The 21,942-nt window shown below is 45.2% G+C and overlaps 1 protein-coding gene across 3 annotated transcripts in view; it reads left to right on the plus strand.

Moving 5' to 3' along the window:
• GMPR (guanosine monophosphate reductase) overlaps positions 1 to 16,722 on the plus strand; it is a 41,441-nt gene extending 24,719 nt beyond the window's left edge. For all 3 annotated transcript variants that reach the window (XM_058831308.1, XM_058831309.1, XM_058831307.1), the window contains 2 exons: positions 4,051 to 4,210; positions 11,866 to 16,722. In XM_058831308.1, the coding sequence (XP_058687291.1) occupies positions 4,051 to 4,210; positions 11,866 to 12,046 (341 nt within the window). In that variant the 3' untranslated portion in view covers positions 12,047 to 16,722. The remainder of the gene's footprint in view (positions 1 to 4,050; positions 4,211 to 11,865) is intronic.
• Positions 16,723 to 21,942: the final 5,220 nt, after the last annotated feature.

Consider the following 21,942-nt stretch of genomic DNA (forward strand, 5'->3'; position numbering starts at 1 on the left):
GTTTCATCTAGGGATGAAGGTCTGGACAAAGCATGGGCAAGAAGACACAAGAAGAGGACTTTGGTTAAAGTAATTATGCCATCTCTTTCTGGTAGATTGCTGTATAATCTTCATGGGATGGGATGATTCCCTATAAAGCAGTGACAGAGCATCTATTTGAATTATGGGAAGTGTGAGGGAGTCCCAGATGTGAAGACAAGCACTGACAAATGGCTAAAGGTGTCACTGGAGAGGAGCCAAGTTCATGGAAATAGGAGGAGTAGATTGGATTGAGTGAGAGAATTGTTTTAGAGCCAAGAAATAGATGTTGAGAAGCTTTAAGGTGACACCTCTGACTTGGTATCAGGACTCAGAGGCAGATTGGGCATTTTGACAGAGGGGAAACAAGGTAGAAGCCTATTTAAAAATGCAAGGAAGAGGGGAGCACTGAAGGTGAGGGACAGAAATGCTGGGAGAAACATACTTTGGGAGAGCGCTGGAGTTCTGGAACCACTGGGTGGAAACTGGTATGGATTCAGTAAACTGAAGATGTCACTGCCATCTGGATATTAGAGATGATAATGAAAAAGATGTATGTAGTTTGATAGGAAAGAAAAGAGCTGTTTTGATGCAGGAATGCGATAAAGCATGAAAGAAATTAATGTTTGCCTCTTAGATGGTTCGTACAACAGAACCCTTGGAAAGGCTGATAACATGAACGCGTTTCTCAGAATGCTCCAGGGAGGCACTACTGTCTCCTTTTTTAATGACGGAAAGTCAAAACGCAGAAATATTAAGTTCAATTTCCTGAGGTCACATATATTTTTGTGACATAGCCAGGAAAGAATGTGCCTTTTGAATCATATGCCAGCATCTTTAACACATTACTGCTGTTCCTTACAGCAGTGGTGAGAAGAGATGCAGGAGCAGGGAAGGAAAAGGAAAGAAAAATCATATGGAAAAGTCAACTGGGGACATACACTAGTTTCAAATTATACCAGATCACACTGGCTTTTTCTCCATTTTTTTTCCAGCAGCTGTGTGTGTACCTACTGCTGCAAAGACTTACTGGCTCAGCTGGAGCACAGGTGAATGTTAATTCCAGGGCAAGCTCTGGTCGAGGCAAACTTACACTGCATCTGCCTGGAGGGCTGCCCAGCTCACAAATCCAGGCTGACTCCAGCTGAATTCGTGCAGAGCCAATCTGGTTATCAGTGACTTGTATAATCAGGCATACAAAAGACATCTGAGGGACTCTATCCAGATCCAGCAGAACTGTGTGAGTGCTGCAAGCTTGGGCTGGTGTCAGCACTGCTATTCTGTAATGGCTTGAAAGAGGAGGCACTGTGAAATGTGAATGAGCAACATCAGCCCAGATATGGCATAGGCCTCAAGGGGAAAGTCAGTGCGCGAAAGTGGCATTGTGTAAAACCAGGACAAGTCTGGCCAGCTCTGGGTGAGCTACTGGGATGCTTGTGTGCAACATAGCCCATCACATTCTGTGTTATCTAGGGGGTTGTTGCCAGGTGTTCCCACTCTCCCACAACCTAAAATAATGTCCTGCTGTCAATCTGTACTTGAAAACAAAAGACTGCAGGTGGATGTTGCAAGCATCACTAGTGCTTCCAGTGGTTATACAAGAAAAACGTGTATAAGTTAAAGACCATGCTAAAAACTACAACCTCCTTGTCAGATATTAACTGATGGAAGCATAATGGAACAGACTTGAAATTTTCTGATATCTTTGCAACACTGAAGCACAGTGGAAGGTTCTGGAGAACATTGGAGAAGAATATTTAATATGGGCTTGTCATTTCTGGAGCAGCGGGGCAGCAAGCATGTGTCGTTTCAATGTTTAGACGTGCTGCATCTGCTGTAACATAGCTCCTCTCTTCTGGAAGAGCTTGATGAATTATGTTGTAGTTTGCAAAAGTTACTCAAGTTGGATGAGTTTCAATCCTGTAATTTAAACATATTTGCTCCTCTCCCAAAAATATGCAGCCAAAAGGAAAATAATAAATAGATAGTGAAGTGCACAGGAACTAAAATTCTGTGATTCTGAAGTGTAGATTTCATGTGCCTTTTGCATTCTTAATTTGAAGGCTGTAAGACCCACCAAAAATGGCTCTAGAATTGGGGATCAGGAGATACTATTGACAAGGCAGAGTCCAGAATGTCTTTTAGCAGGCTTTTGACTTGTTTAAACGCCCTCTTTGCAACCTTGACCTCAAATCTGTCCCTCCTTTCTCATGTTTTCTTCCACCCATGAAGGAGACATAAACTAGGTTTCCCAGCGTGCTTATTTTTTTTAAAAGATGGAGCAAGGTTGTGCTAGGTAGCAACAGGAATTTACCACCAGTAATTAAAAGATGAGTATTCTCTTCATTTTTGGCAGGTTAATAGTAGTAGCAGACATGAATCAAACCAAGACTTTAAAACTCAGCCATCTGAAACAAGAAAGCTCAGGAGAAATGTGCCAGGTAGCTGACATGATAGGACACCTCATTGGGTGCCTGGCTATAAATATTGCTTGTGATGTGGTTTGCACAAGCTTCATTTTTAGTATCCCTTTACCATGGACACAGTGTTCCTTTCAAGCAGCCACCAGGCAAAGGGAGTTGAGGTCAGCAGAGCAGATGGGTGCTCTGCCCCCAGGCACTGCTGCCAGCTCTGCTCTTTGGCAAAGGGGTGGAGGGAGGAACTGGCACACTTCACCCTTGTCATGTGTTCTAAGATCAAAATATTCCCAAATTTAGGTTTGGAAGAAGCTGAGCAGATTTGATACGGATTTCACTTACTTTTCAGATTTCAAGGTCTAGTGCTATTGTTTGGATGGTGACAGAGATCAGAGCAAATCCTAATGCCAGACTTACCTAGTCTGGGATCTCCCCAGAGTTTGGATGTGTTCTTAGGAGGATGGTTGTAGTTCAAGCTCATCTGCTTTCTTTGAAGAGTGGTGTACAGCTCAGTTCTGGGAAGAATCTCAGCAGAGGAGAACGCCTGTTTTGACACATACATGTTGAAGAAGCAGAGAGTATGAACAGGAAAATGCTTTGTTTCAGGGGTGGGTCACCACAGGCTCATAAAAAACTAAAAGCCAAACTTTTCCAAGCAAGACTAGATATGCCAAAATATCACAGGAGGAGCTGCTGGTGGAATAGTTCCAGCCCAGCTGGAAATATTGGAGATCACAGTAGAAAATTAAGAATGATTCCAAAAACCTTCTTCCTGATCTTACTCCCAGTGGAGCCGATTTCATGATTTACAAAGCCAGAGGAGATAGACAGACTGAACAGTCATGACTGAGTATTCAGTGTTGCTGCTCAGTATCTGGAACATATTTAGATGATGTAGCTATGGGTTAGACCTCCTTTGTGGTACATGCTGAGAACCACAGAACCCAGGAGTGGTGGTCCTTGGCCCAGAATTTTTAAACAGGAACGAAATACAGACCCATCCAGATCTCTTTGACTAGGAATCATCCAGAATGACACTGAACAAATATGGCTGATGGACTTGAAAAATCCGTAATTTCAGTTAAAAATCTGTTTGTTTTATGTCATTGTTGGGAGGATTACATTACATTCATGAGTCTGCTTTCCTTCACGGTAGATTCCCACTCATCACTTGTGGCTGAGAAAGCTCTTGAAGTAGGAACCATCCACTTCTCTGTACAACACTGAGCTCAACAGGTCCCAGCCCAGTGTTTAGGACTTCTGGTTGCTGCAGTCTCAGTTAATAAGGAATTTTGCTCATATACTGTTATGAAGTAAAGGGTTAAAACTGAATTTGAAAATAAAAGACTGTGGGGTAGGGTAGAATAATCTATTTTTTTTGTCATTGTAACAGAAAAGGGTTTTTTTTCCATTTAAAATACCAGAGAAATACAATTCAGCCTGTGTGAGTTCTACAATAAAGTTTTTCTTCCAAGTTTGCTGTGATTGTTACAGGAGAGGATTCCGTACTGAACTCTTAAATGCTGGCTATTATTTCTGGAGATTGCTGTGTTCTTGTTTTGGCTTTCACCTTCTCCTTTTCCTGCTTTCTTATGTGTCCCTTTGCTGATCACAGGAGCCGGTGCTGACTTTGTCATGATTGGAGGAATGTTTGCAGGCCATGACCAGAGTGCTGGAGACATTATAGAAAGGAATGGCAAGAAGGTGAAACTATTCTACGGAATGAGCTCTGATACAGCCATGAAGAAGCATGCAGGAGGGGTTGCTGAATACAGGTATGAATTCCACACAGGAGCAATTGCAGTGAGCCATCCATCCAGGAATGTTTGGAGCAGAATTGTGCAGAAGGAAACAGGCCTATGCTGCTGCTCCCATTGAAGAAGCTGTTGCCTACATTTATAACAGCAGATCAGAGAGAGGGATGACATCCAGAGGGAGACAGGGAGAAAGAGCTGGGGTTGGCTTGCTGAGAGCAGTGATGTTCACTCATTTGCAGCTTGGTGTGGTGTACTGTCAGTGCAGCACCAGCAGTGTGGTCTGGGAAGTCATTAGGCACTCTTCTGACTTACTCCTCCTTCAGGATGTGTATAAACTAAATGCTGGAGCATGACATACGAGGCTGCAATTTCTGTCCCTCTGCCTTGTCCACATTGGGTGTCTTGTTGCTGTAGAGATTCCCATATAACCCATATGCTCCCTTCTGCTTGCAGAAGGTGGGTGCTGGTGAACTGGTGAAGCTCAGCTGGGGTTTCCCCAGTACAAAGATGAGGGCTCAGGACCTCCAAAGCACTCAGTCACCAGCAGCAGCTCTGGGACTCCCTTCTGCATTTGTTGGGCAGTCTTCTTAGGCAGCAGAAACCTGCTGTACAGTTTTTCCACCTGTCTTTTGGTAACAAAGTACCAGAGTAGCCTCAAATAATGCAGAATGCAAAAGCTTAATTTTTGAGCTAAATCCTCAGGGGAGAGGAAAGGAAGACAGATTTTGCAAAGCAATCTGTGGTCCATGCTATTTTACTCTGGAAAACGCTGAGAATTTTGACTTTTTGGAAAAGCAGATGACATCAGAAAACCTCTGTGTCTTCTCTTACGAGTGGCAGTCTTAGTCACTACCCTTGGACCACATGGTTCTTACATACTTTATTAGAAAATTACTCCTGTCTTACAGTAAACACCAGACAAAATGACCTTACCTGCAGTTTCAGCCAGACACTTGGGATTGATGGGTTTTGTTGGCCTCATCTGCTTCAACCACTCCAGCATACAGGTTTTTCCGAACATGTCCAGCTGGTACCATGGGTAAGAGTTGCAGCTCTGTGAAGGTGACAGGACAAAATGTAAACCAGAATGGGATCCACAAAACAAAATGGAATTCATGCTTTGACACAGAGACAATCTGATGGATGATAAATAGACAAGCAATCCCAGATGTCATGCTAGATAGAAGAATCTTCAATCCCACCTCCTGTTCTCCACCCCAATATTGACTTCTGTGGTGGTTTTTGTCTGCACCATAAAATTGTGCACTTGTTCACATAGCACTTGGACTACAAAGTGGTAAAACTTAGCCTCCTTCAGAGCATTTACAACCATCTCTTTTGGCCTAAATCGTGGCATCACAGAATCACTTGGGTTGGAAGGGACCTTTAAGGTACATCTAATCCAACCTCCCCATAATGCGTAGGGGCATCTTCAACTATATCAGGTTGCTCAGAGCCCTGTCCAGCTTGGCCTTGAGTGTTTCCAGGCATGGGGTGTCCATCAAGTCTGTGGGCAACCTGTTCAGTGTTTTTGCTTTCAAACACAACTGCTTATTTGCAGAAAAAAGAGCTGCTGCACAGGATGCCACCTGCATCTGAGATGAGCTGAAATCATGCAACAGAAAGATATTCTTGCATATCTCTGAGCTTTGATTAACTTTGGGTTCATATGCCACTTCCCAGAAACAGTGTACAGTTTGGGGGCTCTTTTTTTTTTTGTCCCCCAGTAAGTCTGCTTGTCATCAAAGCCTCTGAACAAATAGTCTGAGTGGAAAGCACTAGTAAGTGTCTCATAATGTCTTGTAATGTAAAAGTGGCAGCTGCCAATTGCACGGTGCTGCTTTTACCTGAATGATCATTTACTGTCCTGTGCTACCCTGTTCTTGAGTCAGCTGGAGTGTGGGAAAGGCCTGATGATGCTCATGCATGTAGTTAATGACAGCTCCCTGAAAGATTACAGAGCAGCCCAAGCATGCATGGATCTCAGTGCACCACAGTCATTAGGGCCTGGCCTCCAGAGAGCTGGTGAAAGTTGCAGGAAGAGTTCGAGAAAGGTGACTGTACCATAGGGACAAAGGACTAAGGCGGCTCTTAAATTCTGTTCAATCTAGTTAGGTGTGTATGATCTGGCAACAACATCTCCAGCAGAAGAACTAATTGACACTGGTCCCTCTTAAAATGAGATAAAGTGCAGGTATCCCATCTTGTAGGAACAAAGGATGTACAGAAAGGTGCTGTATTTGGCTCAGTCTAGGCAGAGCTGTTGAAGTCATTATGAGCAATGCTATACAAATTTGGCTTGATCCATAGCTATATTTTGATTTGCATCCTCGATTTGAGAAATCCCTGCAGACCAGGTTCTGACACTTTCTTGGCAGGAAGGGAGCCAGGGCACAATCTGAAATTTTTAGTCCCTGTTGAGATACTACATTTCTGAGCCACTAATAGGTAGCACAGAAGTAGTCTCCCAGTCTACTGCTAGATACAATAGCTCCAAACACTAAATCTGTGAGCCCTGACTCTTAACTAGGGAAGTGCTGATACCCATCTTCACTCTACAGCCATGACACAGAGCTGGCTACCTGTACCAGCCCTGGGCTTGGTCTTCCTTGGCCTGTCCCAGCACAAGTGTCATTGTAGTTTAAAAATAGCAGCTGCTACATCCAGTATTGTAAATAAGCTGGGCATTGAAAGGGGGGTTTGAAATAGCACAAGGTTTTCTTTGAATTGCTCTTACAGTAAAAGTTACAGGAAGTTTAATCACTTCCTAGTTTAGCTGATGACAAGCTTGAAGCAAAAGGGTTCTTAGTCAGCATTTTAAATGCTGGATACCCCAGAGTTGACCCAAACAGGTCAAGTCAGTGGGGCTACTTTATATGCATTTAAAAAGCCCAGCTGTAAGTCTGTATTGGTGACCCAAATAAGCTGATTTGTCTTTTAAAGAGCCTGAATACTCATAATGTGTTATTCGAGCAGTGGGGAGCTCTGTGTGCTCAGTCCCCTGCAAATCATACTGCTTGTCACTTAACTTCATCTTCTCAAAATTACACATGTTGGCTGGAGAACCTGAGCCTGCAGCAGTTACATTAAAACTGACAGATAAGGTGAGATGGCTGTAGTAGGGAATAAAGTCATGAGAGTAATTGTTTTTGTAATGAATATGTCAAGCTGATCCCATTTAATTTGTGTACTCACTTTCATTAATCTTATGTCATTTATATATTGGCTTATTTTCACATGTTTGCCTCCTTTCATGAGGAATATGGATCAGAGCTGGGGATTTCTGAAAGGCAATTTTTATGTTTCTTTTGTGGGAGAAGAGAAATAAGGCAAGCAGGGACTGAGGCTGCACGCAGTATTGTTCAGTTGGAGCCAATTTGTTTTTCTTAACCGTTTTGAAATTTCACGCGTTTTGTGTGAACACTGCAGTTCTGTTGTGGACACTCAGCAATTCACAGCTGCTACTAGGCTGGGTTTGGGCACTTTATATTAACTTTAGGGTGCAATTTTGGCCACAGAGGCAGAATAGCACCAACTGCTGGCTGCTGCTTACCAGCTTGTGTATATCAAATGATAGCCTGGAAGACCTGCCCCCAGTTCCTCCATTTCTTAAATGTTCCACTTAAAAGATTGCTTCATGCCAGGGCAGCCCTTTATTTGACCCACATTTTGCTGGGCTGGCAAAGCACCACATGTGCTTCATCCCATCCAGCCTGCCAGGATTCCCACCCACCAGACACATCTCTCCATGCATCAGCCTTCAGCTGGCCAGGAGGGGCACCGCAGACCGGGCCCTGTGTAAAAAGTCTGAAGCAAATCATTCTCCCTTTCTATTCAGTGGCTGGCAAGAGTCAGAGTTACTGCTGAGAGCATCTGCGCACACCTTTCCCAGCCGCTGGGAGCCTCAATTGCTCTGTCATCACCTTTTCTTTCTGAGAAGGGGTTACTTTTGGGTCATAACTCCAGGAGAGATGTCAGAGCTGCAAAACCCTCAGCAGTTCCTGCTGACTTGCTTATGCAGCTCTCTGCCAAGTGTGCCAGCTTTTGTGACAGCCCGTGTAATCCATTGTCATGGTTTATCCCAGCAGGCAGCTAAACACCACACAGGCACTCACTCACTCCACCCCCCACTGGGATGGGAGAGAGAACTGGGAAAAAAACAGCAAAATTCATGGGTTGTGGTAAAGACCATTTAGTAGGATAGAAAGGGAAGGGATAATAATAACAACAGCAATAATAATACACAAAAGTTATACACAGTTTTTCACCACTCCCCATCTAATGCCCAGCCAGTTCCTGAGCAGTGGCCCCAGTCAACTTTACCCCTTAGTTTATATATTGAGCACGTTGCCAAATGGTATGGAGTGTTGCTTTAGCCAGTTAGGATCAGCTGTCCTGGCTGTGTCCCATCCCCATGTCTTGTCCCCCCAGCCTACTTGCTGGTGGGGTGGTGTGAGGAAAAGGAAAGTCCTTCACTTACAGTAAGCACAGCTTGGCAATAACTAAAACACTAGTGTGTTGTCAACACTGAGGGCTGTCCACAGGACACGGTCACTTTACAGCTGTCCCTGTTCTGGCATGAGTCACACAGGGACTACAGTCCCTTTGGGAGTGCACACCTTTGGCATGGACCACCTCCTTTCAAGGGTGTCTCTAGCTGCACGTCTCCTCAGCTTTGTCCAGGTGTGTCTCCTCTCCCAGTGGCCACTGCTGTTTCATAAATACACTTGAGCAGAGGTGTCATGTGCTCCTGTGACCTGCTTAAAATTTGGTAGCTCACACCTTTTTTGGAGCCAGGTGGAACCATCTCTGTCATGATGCAGGTCATGACCTTCTCCCACACAGGTCACACTGGACCCCCATATCACCTGAACCCTACCATGCTTGCCCAGCACAGCACCCGTGTGGGTGCTGGTGGAAGTCAGCTGGGTGCTCATCACATTGGGCACTCATGAATCTACTAACAGGGTGTTTGGACATAAATAATTTGGGCATACATGCATGAAGTGATTGGATGCTTATGCAAAAATTATTGGCCATTCATGCATTAATTAATTGGGCACTCATGCATTAATTTATTCAGTGTTCTTGCATGAACTAATTTGGCACTCACACAAGAACACAGCAAGCCCAGCAATTTATGGCCTATACGTCACTCCTCGGCAAGGCATGTATTGGGGAACTCTCAAAACGTTAATCCAGTATGAACTCTTTGGACATCATTGAAGTCTTAATGTGCATAAGTTAAAAACACAATTTTTCCTCCCTTTGGACCAACCACTGGGGATTGATACTGTAGCAATACACTTACTAAATGTCTCCTCTCCATCCTGAGCAGTGTTAAAGGGGTTAACATTTGATTATATACCCATATGGATACAGGTCCCACGCCTGGACCAGACTAAAGCAGTTAATAGTGCACCAGTGTGTGCATACATGTAGTGAAATTCCACCCACACTTCCCTGGGAACCAGATGACTCCTCAGCTCAGTCTGAGCAACATGTTATCTCTTTAAAATCCTTTCCTCTGGGGACAAGATTGTTTGGGTTAATGTTAGCACAGCTTGAGTATATATTCATCAGAAACTTCATCCCCTTATCCCTGTAGACAAGGCTGTGGAACTAATCTCACACCTCTCTTCTACTGTCCTTTCCCCAGTACAGGATCTGCAGGTTATTCCTTGATCAACAGGACATCCCACCAGCTCATCAGCTGACACTCTGAGGAGCAGTAGCAAGTGTTCAGCTGTCAGAGCTCTGGGGCTGTGTCATTAGGTGTTCACCACTTTTGTAGATCTTCGTCTCCAAAGCCTGAAGTGGCAACCCACAAACTTCAGCTTCCTAACACCATTGCAGCCACTGCAAGGACGTGTCCCAGGGGCAGAGGCTGTAACCGTCACCCATTTCTGTAATTTTTCACTGGAAAACGGACAACTAAGTGTTCATGCTTGTAGGAGCAATGTACAACTTATGACCCACAGGGATGCTCAAGCACCAATTAACAGGGAGTTTGGATTTGAACTGATGGTACTTTCATGCATCATTTGTACATAATTGACCTCTCATGCATGAACTGAATGGGTGGTCATGCACAAATGCAGTAGGCCCTGCACTTCCTGCTCCATGCCCAGAACAGCATGCGGAGCTCTTCAGGTGGCAGGATGTGGTAGAATTTGCACTGGTTTCCACAACTCCCAGACATGCACTGTTTGTCACAATCTCACAGGAAGCTCCCTGGATCTGCTCAACTTCGACTAGAAGAGATGGGCATGGCCAAAAGCCAGGAGCACTGGCATGAGTGTCATTTAATGGGTCCAGCCTTTTCCTGCTGGCATTGAAACCAAAAATAAAAGCCTGGGAATTCCCAGTATCACAGGCCACACAACAGACCCCTAAGCCCTCTGTGGTCTGTGAGATGCCAGTGGCACATCCATCTGCGACTGGCCACTCACTGCAGTGTTTAAAAGTTTCAAGAGAGAGTCAATTACTCATCACATGTAGGGAGAGATTAATCATGATTCCTTACTCACATGGCATATCAACACTTTGCCTTTATTGTCTCCCTAGGGCTGTGACCTCTCATTTAAACTAACAAGATGAAATATAGCCAGGCTCACACTGAAGTACCTCCACATAGCAGCTGTTGCTGTTGTTAATGATTCACAAATGGAGCCCACAAATAGGCATGCTCTTTCTCGTACTATCCACTGGAAACTTTTTTAAGGAAGAAGCAAATAAAGCCACATTTAGAACAATGACAGACCGCTGCCATGATTTCTGCCTCCATTTTGTTAGGCAGAAAGAAAGCAAGGCTTGCCTTTCCAGAGGAGCCAGTGTGCCAGGCAGAACAAGCTTATTCTAAAGTGTAGTGAGATCAGCTGCTTATTAAGGGTGTCTGCTACAGGAGGGATTGCTGAACATGGGGCTGGAGAAAGCTGGAGGAAGAGTGCAAGTTATTTGCTTGGATTCTTCCATCGTGTAACTCTTCAGATGTGCTTTTTGGGAACAGTGCTGTCTGTGCTGGCATGCACCACCACTTGACAGTATTCGCAGCACTGGTATTTTTCTGGCCTTTGCCTGGCGCTGAATTTTGCTAGATCACCTTTTAGCTTCAAGGGACAGCTGTGCAGCAGGTTTCTGTAACAGGTTTCCCACTCTCTCTCTGTGAGCTCTGGAGAATCACACTGGTAGGAGACAGCCAGAGCACTTCCATATGTGTCTGATCAGTGACGTGGCCAGAGCCCAGGGGCTGTGAAGCCTCTGTAGAGCTGTGCTGGATGGTGCCTGCTGAGAACCAGCTCCAATATTTCTCTGTTTGAGTCTGGCCGTTCCTTACATTTTAAAGCTTTCAGCTCTCACAGTCAAATTCACCTTTCAATAAAGCTGGAAGTCCCACTTGCTTGTAGGCAGATGGTAGAGGGGACGAAAGGGCAGATCTCTAAATAAACTCATGGGATATTGGAGCGTCTACAAGATCTGTCTGCTTCTACTTCTCAGTGTTGGTGGTGAGTGGAGCTAAGGCGTTTCAGTGCTTGAGAGCACCAAGCAGCAAGCAGTAAAGCTGGGGGCACATTTGTAAACTGCAGCCTGCAGAGTTAAGCTCCACATTGCTTCATTAAACACACTCATGTTTTGCATCCAGACATGAATGCAGTGACTGATCTCTTCTCCAGGGCTTCGGAGGGCAAGACTGTGGAGGTACCATACAAAGGGGATGTGGAACACACCATCCTGGACATCCTCGGGGGGCTGCGCTCCACCTGCACCTACGTGGGAGCTGCCAAACTCAAGGAACTGAGCAAGAGAACAACGTTTATCCGGGTCACCCAGCAGTACAACGAGGTCTTCTCCTAGCCTAGGCCTGGGGGGCTGGAGAGAGGGGCAGGGGAGAAGAGCAGGAAGGGCTGCTCTTTTCCCTTGCTTTCTCCTCCATGTTGTGTTAGTGGCAAACTTCCCTCTCAGAATGGCAGTGTCATAGCCATTGACTATGGCTGGGATTTGGAAGGGGAAGGTCATGCTATTAACACAGTGCCGTTGATTCAAAATGCAATAGCCTCATCTTTATTGTTGTGCCTATTTTATTTTTTAATCAACGTTTCTTCACCTGTTTTTTTCCCCCTCTGATAAATAGCTGCTGAAACCTCAGTTAACAAGGAATTGGCTTGTACAGACATGGCTGTTAACGCCTGCACACATTCACACATTCCCTTTTTTAAGACTGACCTGTCAGCTACCTCCACTTTCTGGCAGTGCACCTTTCAGAAATTGCAGGCTGGGAGAGAAAATGTGCAAGGAATTGCAGAAATCAAATTCTCTTAATCTTTTTTCTGGCCAAAGAATAGATGTTATGGCACAGCTGCCAGCCTGCAAAATGTCAGAGGTGGATGGTAGATGAGGCCTGGCTGCTGGTGGCATGCTAAAAATGCCAGATCTCTGTCACTTTCAGTTCACAGGGCTGATGTTGCTGTTGTTACTTAAACCTCCCTATTCAATGGACTTGCCCCTTAAGAGAAGCTGGCACTGAATGTAACAAAACCGTGCTGGCCCCCCTGCCCCCATCTGAGGAGATCATTCAGGTGAACACTTTTCAGAGCTTGCCTGCTTTATCATGAGTGCAGTTATTGAATTACATGGGTTCCTGCTTTTACTTGCTCTCTGCGAGCAGGTTCTTAAGACATTGAAACTCAGCAACTATAACCCTGACAAGGGGGGACAATTCTTGCAGTCCTCCCTGTTCCCTTGCCTGCTCACATCCATTTAGCAAAGACGTAAAAACGCTGTGCAGTGCATTGTCTGTGGCCAGGTGGAGGAGGCCAGAGGGATCAAATTGCTTTCTGGTTATGTGGTACCACTCCTTTGCAGTCCTTGACATCATGTAAAGCAAGAGAGAGTTTTTGGCAGAACAGCCTGATTGATTGCAAGACACTGTCAGGCAATGGAGTTAAAGCATTTGCTCTAAAGGCAGTAATGAATGTTTGAGACTCTGGGTAACACTTCCGTAAAGTGTAATGGCCTTATAATTAATTGATAAATCACAATGAAAATTTCTTTGGAAATATGTGTATTTGGAAATACACGTTGCATACACATGAATACCGCAGTAGCTCGATACGATAAATGATGCAAAAGTGAGCACCAATGAATTAATAATGCTTGGCCACTTACTTTAAACTGCTGCTGAGATCATAATGCGGCTGATGATACTTCAGTACTTCAGAGTCTTACTTTCCTCTTCTATAGACATCTGTAGAAAGAGGCAGGCTTCCTTTGAAAAGCAAAAGAGTGATCTGTAGGAAAAGGAATAGCAAAGAGAAACTCTAGAATTAAACTCATATGCTGGACTGCTCAAAAAGCCAATCACAAGGACTGGTACAATTGACCATGCTGAGAAGCATGGTCACCACAAGCTGATCACTGGTGATTTTTAAGTGTGTTGTGCCCATTAGAAAAAGCACAGGATATCTTCTAAATTGCCTGGTATTTTAAATGTCTTCCATTTAGCATGTAGGATGTACTTCTTAATTGTGGGATGACCCCTTCCTCTGCTTTGGAAGTGGATGAGGCCTTGATGTGAGCACAGGTTATGCTTGTGCTGGCTGCAAGGACCATTTGTCCTGCCCACATATCATAAAGGAATGTGAATGCAGAAGAGAAGCAGGCTCTGTGAATCCAGGCCCTGATCTCTGTTCCCTCCAGCCTGGAAGCATCATGTTAAGAGAATGCCAGGCTGCCTCGCCACAGAAAGGCGCCGTGGGCCACCTACTGCTCTCAGATCACTAGGCCCAGAGCAGGGGCAACATGACCTCTCTGCATCAGTACAGCTGTGGGACAGCACTGTTCCTCTATTTATGTGATGTAAGGGGGAAGCAAATGGACACCTCTTGTCAGGAGTGGGGTTAGACCACCACGGCCCAGGCCTGACCACAGGTGTGTCTCCACACTGGTGCCTTCACACGTGGGAAGTGCAGCACTCTGCTGGTCTCATGCCCACTCTCAATAGCGCTTTTCTACATTTTCTACTTTTCTTTAGCTACATTTCTAAGTGGAATTTAAAAAATACATATGCATATAAAAAGTTATATATTTGTAAACATTTTTTTTAAAGATCATGCACACACCAAACTGAGCAGCTTCATGATGGCCTCAGAACATTTTCTTTTCCGAAGGGCAGGTGCTGGGGGCAAGGGGAGGCTGCTTCTCCACAAGTGTGGCAAATGGAGCTGTTCTTACACCTGCTTTCCTTCCCCTCCTGCACATACATCTGATCATTGACTAATAGAAGAGGGACAAGCTGTTCTTAAGTTGTCCCCCAAATTCTTCAGGCTGTGAATGATGCCATGAATGGTGACTGATAAAGTTTTGATACTAGGTATATTGTTTTGATATGCAGGATGTTTTCTTTCATTTTCTTCTCTCCAAAAGTCAGCAGGAAAGACAAATGAGATGCAGAAAGGCTGAACCGGTAGCATGTCTGCATCTCATCCAGTTATATGTGAGTTTTGTTCAGGAATAACCCTCAGCTATGTCAGTGCCAACCATTGACACTGTACATTTGCAGCTCTGAGACAGGCTGGAAAATAAATTTTGAAAAACCCTAAAAACTTAAAAAAGAAAAGGGTACTTGAATCCCCCTTCCTGTGCTGCAGTCATTGTCCTGATCTTCACTTAGCCCCAGGTCCTGCACCCTGCTCAAGCCTGCTGCCACTCCCACAAGGAACTGAGGCAGAGGGAGCCAGGAACACACTTTGGCAGGATGGTCCAAGTCAAGACCACAACCACTGACAATGCCACATGCCATTTGTGGATCTACCTCACCTGTGCATCTAGCTGGGTTCTTTGTTATTTGGTATGCTTTTGTGGGAAATGAAATTTGTAAGTATTTAATAATGCTTAGTGTTGAATGATTCTGCATAACCAGGTCTTCTCTAACCCTACACCCCAACCCCATCCTCTGTCCAGAGGAATGCTATGAGTATGATAGCCTGTACTGGCTTCCCAGGGCCATGCCTGTTTCCCCCAGCCAGGCAATTGTTGAACTCCCAAAAGCAGTGTTGAGGTTCCCACTGGCTCCACAGGGGTGCAGTTTAGCATACCAAAGACCTACAAGTGGGGATGCTGAAAAGGGCAACATTACATCATTAAGCAATCCCTGCTGAGCATGTCTGCCTTTGGCTTCTTGAAACATAAAGATGCCTCTAACACCCCTGGTGTTTCCAGTCCTGCTCTGGGGTTGCTGCAGCGCATTGTGCAGGGTGGGCTTCTGCCCACAGAGCCTGGTTACTGGAACTCTCCTTGGAGAGGAAGGGCTCAGCACAGGAGAGGCCTTGCTTACTCCCCAGTGACTGTGCTGGCTGCGAGGAGTGCACCATGCACATGGACACCTACTTGTAGGTGTAAGCAGTTGATAAAGGGGTAGGCCTTGAGCCAGCATCCTGACAGATGCAAAACAAACCATGCAGGTCTCCATTCTTTGGGAGAAACACATTCCCATCTGCTCATTGGAATAGCCAGTCCCCACTGGCACTGGGGCAGGGGCTTTGGCTGTGCTTTCCTCTCCCTTAGGGTATGGTGGGGTTGAATGTAGGATGGGGATACCCTGTAAATATGAAGAGTTGTAAGCAGGATCAGAAGAAGCCTCTGTTTGCCTTTGGGTGAGTTTTCCCATATGAAATGTGCCTGTCTCTTCTTTCAGCTAGCAGGGGTAGAAAGGATGGGGATAAGGAAGAAATGTGGCAGCTGTTGGCCAAGTCCCACGGTGTTGGGACAGGTTTTCAGTCAAGGACATGATGAGAGTTTGAAGCTTTTCTGAATCAAGCACTCCCTACTTTATACCTGTTGAACTCCACTCTCATGCCAGACTTGTTCCTGCAGCTGCCACTGTATGTAGTGTCTATCCATCACCATCTCACATCCTCCACCAGGGGATGGTGCTGTTTAGTTGCTGATACCAGTTTTACACCAAAAATTCTTTCTTGGAGCCAGGAGGGCTTTTGCAACCAGTGCCAGGTTTGGCCTTGTGTAGAAGAGAGGGGAGGAAGTGAGACCCAATACCAGCAGTTTGCCCTCGCAGCAGCCAGGGCCAGCAGGTGGGAGAGGGCCAGCCCTTCCCTGCGGGCTGGGAGCTGCCAGGGGCAGCAGCACTGAAGCATGTTTGAGTAGAGCTGGCACAGCTCTGTACTCAGGAGAGACCACCCCCTGCAGCCTTAGCTTCATTTGTGGTCACACAGATGCTTAAGCGAGCCCTCCCCAACATTTATTTGACCCAGTGTTTGCTGGCTAAAGTTTTCATATATAAATCAGCAGTTTGGAGTCCAGAACTCCCTGACATTGCCTGTGATAACTGTGAAGCGCTTCTGTGTCATTGGCCAAAAGCTGATGGGCTTTCAGTGTTTTGCTGCCCTGCTTGGCCCTGCTGAGATGGTGATGAGAACGCTGCCCCCCTTCCCTCTGCTGTGGCATCCCTGTGTGCGCTACCCAATCATCCCAACTGCTCCCAAGTTTTTGTTATGCAATAAAGAGCTTCACTCTGATGGGCTGCAGAGAGTTTTATGGCCGTGGGTGGGAGGGGACGGGCGCCTTTCGGAATTGGTGCAAATAAAAGCCAATGCTCTCAGATACATTGCCAGGGTGGGGCAGGGAATTAAACTGGGTAAATTATGTCCCTAGGAAAGGTCTCTCCCCTTCAGTCATAAAAGACAAAATACGCGTTTGCAATTGGCACTGTTATTTTATTAGTACGAGTATACTGAAACAATAAACTTGTACTGGTATACAGACAATTTCTTTAAAACAATTTTGTTCAAATTTTGAATCAAACATTGTTTTATTATAATAATGAAATAATTTCTACCTAGAAAACCTGCAAGCACCATCAAAGAAAGGGACCATAAAATTCAATAAACAGACGCGAGTGTATCCTACAAATAGACACACCACCATTAGAAAATAGAATATGAATTCTTCCATTTTTTTTAATATTTGTTTTAAAAAAGCTAGTGCAAGTACAATATTTTACACTGGAATTACAGAGAGTATGCACGCATATGGAAAAAAGTTCTCCTGTCACAATAAAAGCTCTTAACTATGTCTGTATGCACTTAAAATCTTCTCCTCTTTTCAATAAGGTGCAAAACGTTATTCCCTCCCTATTTTCTCCTTTGTACTGGCCATGTCAGCTCAATTTCTCCCCAACACAAAGCTGCGATATCCCTTTTATTGGGCCTACACTAGGAACTACACTGGAAGTGTGATTTGCAACAACCCTCGTTAGTAATACCAGACAATTTAAAAAAAAAAAAATTACTTTAAAAACTACTGATGTCAAATGGCTGGACCTGACCCCAGCTTGGCCAAGTGCCACTGCCAGCTGCTGCTGGGAGCGGTGACATAGCTAGTACAAAATGGATTTCAGTAGCTCACCCAAACTGAAAAAGGTTGGGAAATTCCCCCGCCCCCACTTTTGTAACACTGTGAAAAGAACAGTGTTCAACAAGTTAATATATTATTAAAAAAAAAAAAAAAAAAGGAGCAAATACATACATTAGTGAGTTTCAACATTAGCTGACTGTCGTGAAGAGTTGCATCTATGCCTTACCAGATTAGTAACTTTGCGAAGCACCCGGCCTGACCGGCTGAAGACACAGACCGAGCCACCTGCAGCCACCCCCGGCTCATTTTTGCCCTCAGCTGCCCAGATCCAAACCCGATGGACTGGAACAAGAATTCTGCAGAGTTTGTTCAACGGGAGAGTACCTGGGTCCTGGACTTTTAAAGGGTGGAATCCCCTCTCCAGTGGGTGTGAAGGGGCAGGCCTGCACTGCCTGCAGAGCCAGTGGTCCCACTCTGGGACCCAAATTGGGCCCTGAAGTTTCTGCCCATCACCAATCCTGTAGTACAGCAAGGACAGCTTCAACAAGTGTCTCCGCTCGCTGCAAACAACACTTCCAATGCACACCTACTGCGTGGTCGAGGGAAAGGGCACAGGAGCTTTAACTGCTCAAAATAGAAACTAACAAAAAAGAAACAACCTTGGATGAAGCCTCCATAAAATCCTCAGTGGAAGACTTGAGTCCTTTCAGCTAACAACAAGAAAAAAACCTACGGAAACCTTAGAGACTGTTATTGTATAAATACTACCTGTTGGCTGAATGCACTTCACCATAACACAACTGGGGCTGGTCTCTGAGCACCTGGGGGTCACTTGCACAGGGCGAGCATTCCCACCCCGTGTTCCTGCAGAAGTCGAAGCTTGGGTCACCTCCGGGGAGGGGGATGGGAGCACCCTTAAACTTTGCCCTTTCCACCCTGCCACCAGCTCCCAGCTGCCCAGCTCAATCTTTGGAACAGAAAAGGATCCTCTCTTCAGAAACTGCTTCAGGATCCTCTCCTTTTGGCTTCTGGAAAACATCAGTCTTGCCATCAGTCAAGACCATCACTGGAATCATGCTCTGTGTGACCAGCTGCTCCCGGCGCCCTGGCAGCAGCAGTGGGGGAGAGGGGCAGTGACAGGGGCTGGAAGGCCGGGTCGCCTCAGGTACCATTCTGCTGCTAGTACTGGGCAAGGACACCTTGTTACAAGCACTTCTAGCTCAGGGTTGTACTCTTTGGATTTCATCTGGAACAGGAAGTGCTGAAAACACATGGAACAGCATCCCCAGAGAGAAAAAAATGGGACCAAAAGGCCTCAGGCAGAAAGTACGCAGATTGTGCTCTGCCGGCAGCAGCTCTCAACCCTTGGGCTGCCAGCACCAGCAGGGTCCCCAAACTCGGGCCAGCCAGGCCATGCCTGCCCTGGACATGGCCAAGGCCTCCCTCAAAACCGGCCTTGACCTCTGGGCTGCCAGGGGCTCCCTCAGCGCAGGCAGAAGAGACTTAAAGCCAAAATACAACTGGAGAGTGAGACTCTAGTTTTGCACAGTAGCCACCCTTCGAAGTGCCCGGTAGCTGCACTCAAGAATTGCTGCTCCAAGGTGTATTTTCAGCACAGGAATAAACAGTGTGACTCCACTCCCCAGAAATGGGACCCATGTAATACAAACAGAAAATTAAGCACAGTTGTTCTTTAAGAGCCTTTTAAGTAATAATTCTTCCTGGCCAGAGCCAATACAAATCAGATCATCTAGACATGACATTTTCTATATACAAAAAACATGTAACTTTCAACCTTTCTCTGCTTTTGTATTTAAAAACTTTTTTTTTTTTTTTACAAACAAGGTATGAAACTCACTGTTCAAACAGAGCCATCTCTTTTTCAAACACTGAATGAATCATTCCAACATTCATTTTTCTTTTGTGCAATTTTTTAAAACATTACCTGTACTCCTCAATGTGAGTGCTTCAAAAAAAGTTTCTATTTTTAATAAGCTTCTCAAATTAGGTTTACATCAAAAAATATTCCCACAAGGTATAGTGCTACAAGAAAAGATCCTATCAGTAAAGGTAACACATCTGAAGCGAGGTCGTCTATGTAAAAGAAATTGAACTCTGGAGTAGAGGTGTGCAACGCGTTTGGAATTTCCCTATGGGCACAAAGCAAGGCTGTCCTCAGGACAGGGAATCAAGTGGACATGTAGGCATACACGTAAAAAAAAAATGCACACATAACTTCTTTGTGTGCAAACAGACACTTCTGCCTGGGTGTGTGTGTGCACATATGCATATCTGCATCAACAAATTCTCATTTTGCTATGTGTTACAGGATTTGGGGGAGTGGGAGGGTTAGAAAAACCAGAGAAAAGGAGATGACTGCCTCCACTCAGGTGGTATGTTCATTCCCCTTGCTTTTCACATCAGCACTGGCCAGAGCCCACACTGGACTCTGCTGCTACCTGTGATGATGGGGAGAGAAGAAATGGAAACTGTATGAGTGCATATCCCGTTCTGCCATTTGTCAAGTTTCTGGGACAGCAGAAGTGTTTCAATGGGCCAAATCCCCTCCACCTGCCCAAGGCTTCTGCCCTGGTGAACCCCGACATTTTCCAGCTGCCGAATTAAGGTCAGGATCTGGCCCTGATTGAACCACACTTCAATTTCACAAAGATTTATACATGTGCTTTACAGCAAGCCCCTGAGCAGCCTTTGCCAGCCAGCCCAGACCTCCCATGGGGACATGTATAAGTGTTTGCAGAACTGGGTCCCATGACACACAGAGCATTGCACCAAGAGCCACTCTGAAACACTATTAGTGTTTAAAAAGATTGAGAATTTGCTCTCCTTGACACAGGTTTGTTTTTTTTTTTCTTTTTTTAAGCAGTTGCAAGAATTAACAGAATTTCACCATTTCCTTTTTACTACTGGCAACACACTTTAAAGAAATATAAATCTCTGCAGAGAGTGTTTTTTTCATGATAACCAACAGCTACAGTTCATGCTGAGCCTGCTGCTTTTGTATTGCAATCTAAGTGAGATCTACAAAGTTTAAACCATGAGATGCAGGAAATCCAAACTTGTCTGTAACATTGTACATCCCTACTCCGGAGCAGTAAAAGTGCTGCTTCTGGTCACATCAGTGTACCACACATACGCCAGCCCCATCCCTGAGTAAAAGGTGTGAAAGGTTTCTAAATGTTCCTTGATTTAAGGGAAACAAGAGTAGTGATGTCACTTCCCCATGCTGAGAAAATGACGGGGAACGACAGGTCGAACGAAGCGACAGTGGGACGAAGGAATTAAAGGAATGAAAAAAGGAACGTTGTGTCCCTCCCCTCCTCCCGAGGTCTGCATCTTTGAGGGAAAGCAAGCCTAAGGGCAAGGTACAAAATGGTAAAATAGGTCAACAGTGACCCTGACTCGGGTCTCAACCAGAGGACTCGAGGTAAGTGACATCAAACTCAAATTCCCCCCGATGTGGCCCAGACAAACTGAAACAATGCCTAAGTTAAACGCTATAAGGAACAGTCACTTTATATATATAGATATATAGATAGATGATAGATAGATAGATAGATAGATAGATAGATAGATAGATAGATAGATAGATAGATAGATAGACAGACAAATAGATTTTTATTTTTTTTTTTAGAAATCCCTATAAAGAGGTTCTTGTTTTATTTTTCTTTGCCCTGACTAATTTCTTGGTGATTGTATGTATTTCGTTGTAAACTAAAGAGGCCTGCTACAAAAGGAAAGAAACAAACAGACGAAAAGAAAACTGCTGTTAGTTACTATTGCAAAGCGGCAGCCACGTAGAGCGGAGGCCAAGCCTCGTCCTTTGGCTTCACCTCAGCATCCCCGTGCTTGCAGTGGTGTTTTGCACCTGCCCTGTGGATCGATGGCACTCCTGGGCCTGGGCCTGCACTGCAAGGGATGCTCAGTGCCAGAGGGAGAGGCACAACCCCGCCTTACAAAGGACTTGGCCCCGGTGGGAGCCAGCTCCTGCACGTGTGTGTCCAGGCGGAAGGTGGCACTAGGCCATATGGTTGAGTGCCACCCTCTGCCTGGATGCCATGTAGACATGAATACATCTCTTTTTTTCTTTTTTTTTTCTTCCTGGATCTCTTTAAACAACAAATACAAAAAGGGTTCATGTTTCCCGGGGCAGGGGATCTTCTATCCTTAATACGGTGTGGGTTTTTTGGAGGGGGGAGGATGGGGAGGGACTTATTAATGATGGGTGGTTGGCAGGGAGAAAGGTAGAAAGAAAGAATTCAAAAGAGACAAAACCAGGGGAAATCAGAAGTGGATATGACATCTAGCTAACACCGCACAGGTGAGTCTAAGTTGGCACGTAAAGTATTGCACATCCTACAAAA

Source organism: Poecile atricapillus, chromosome 2 (genome assembly GCF_030490865.1).
Source record: "Poecile atricapillus isolate bPoeAtr1 chromosome 2, bPoeAtr1.hap1, whole genome shotgun sequence".
Classification (NCBI taxonomy): domain Eukaryota; kingdom Metazoa; phylum Chordata; class Aves; order Passeriformes; family Paridae; genus Poecile; species Poecile atricapillus.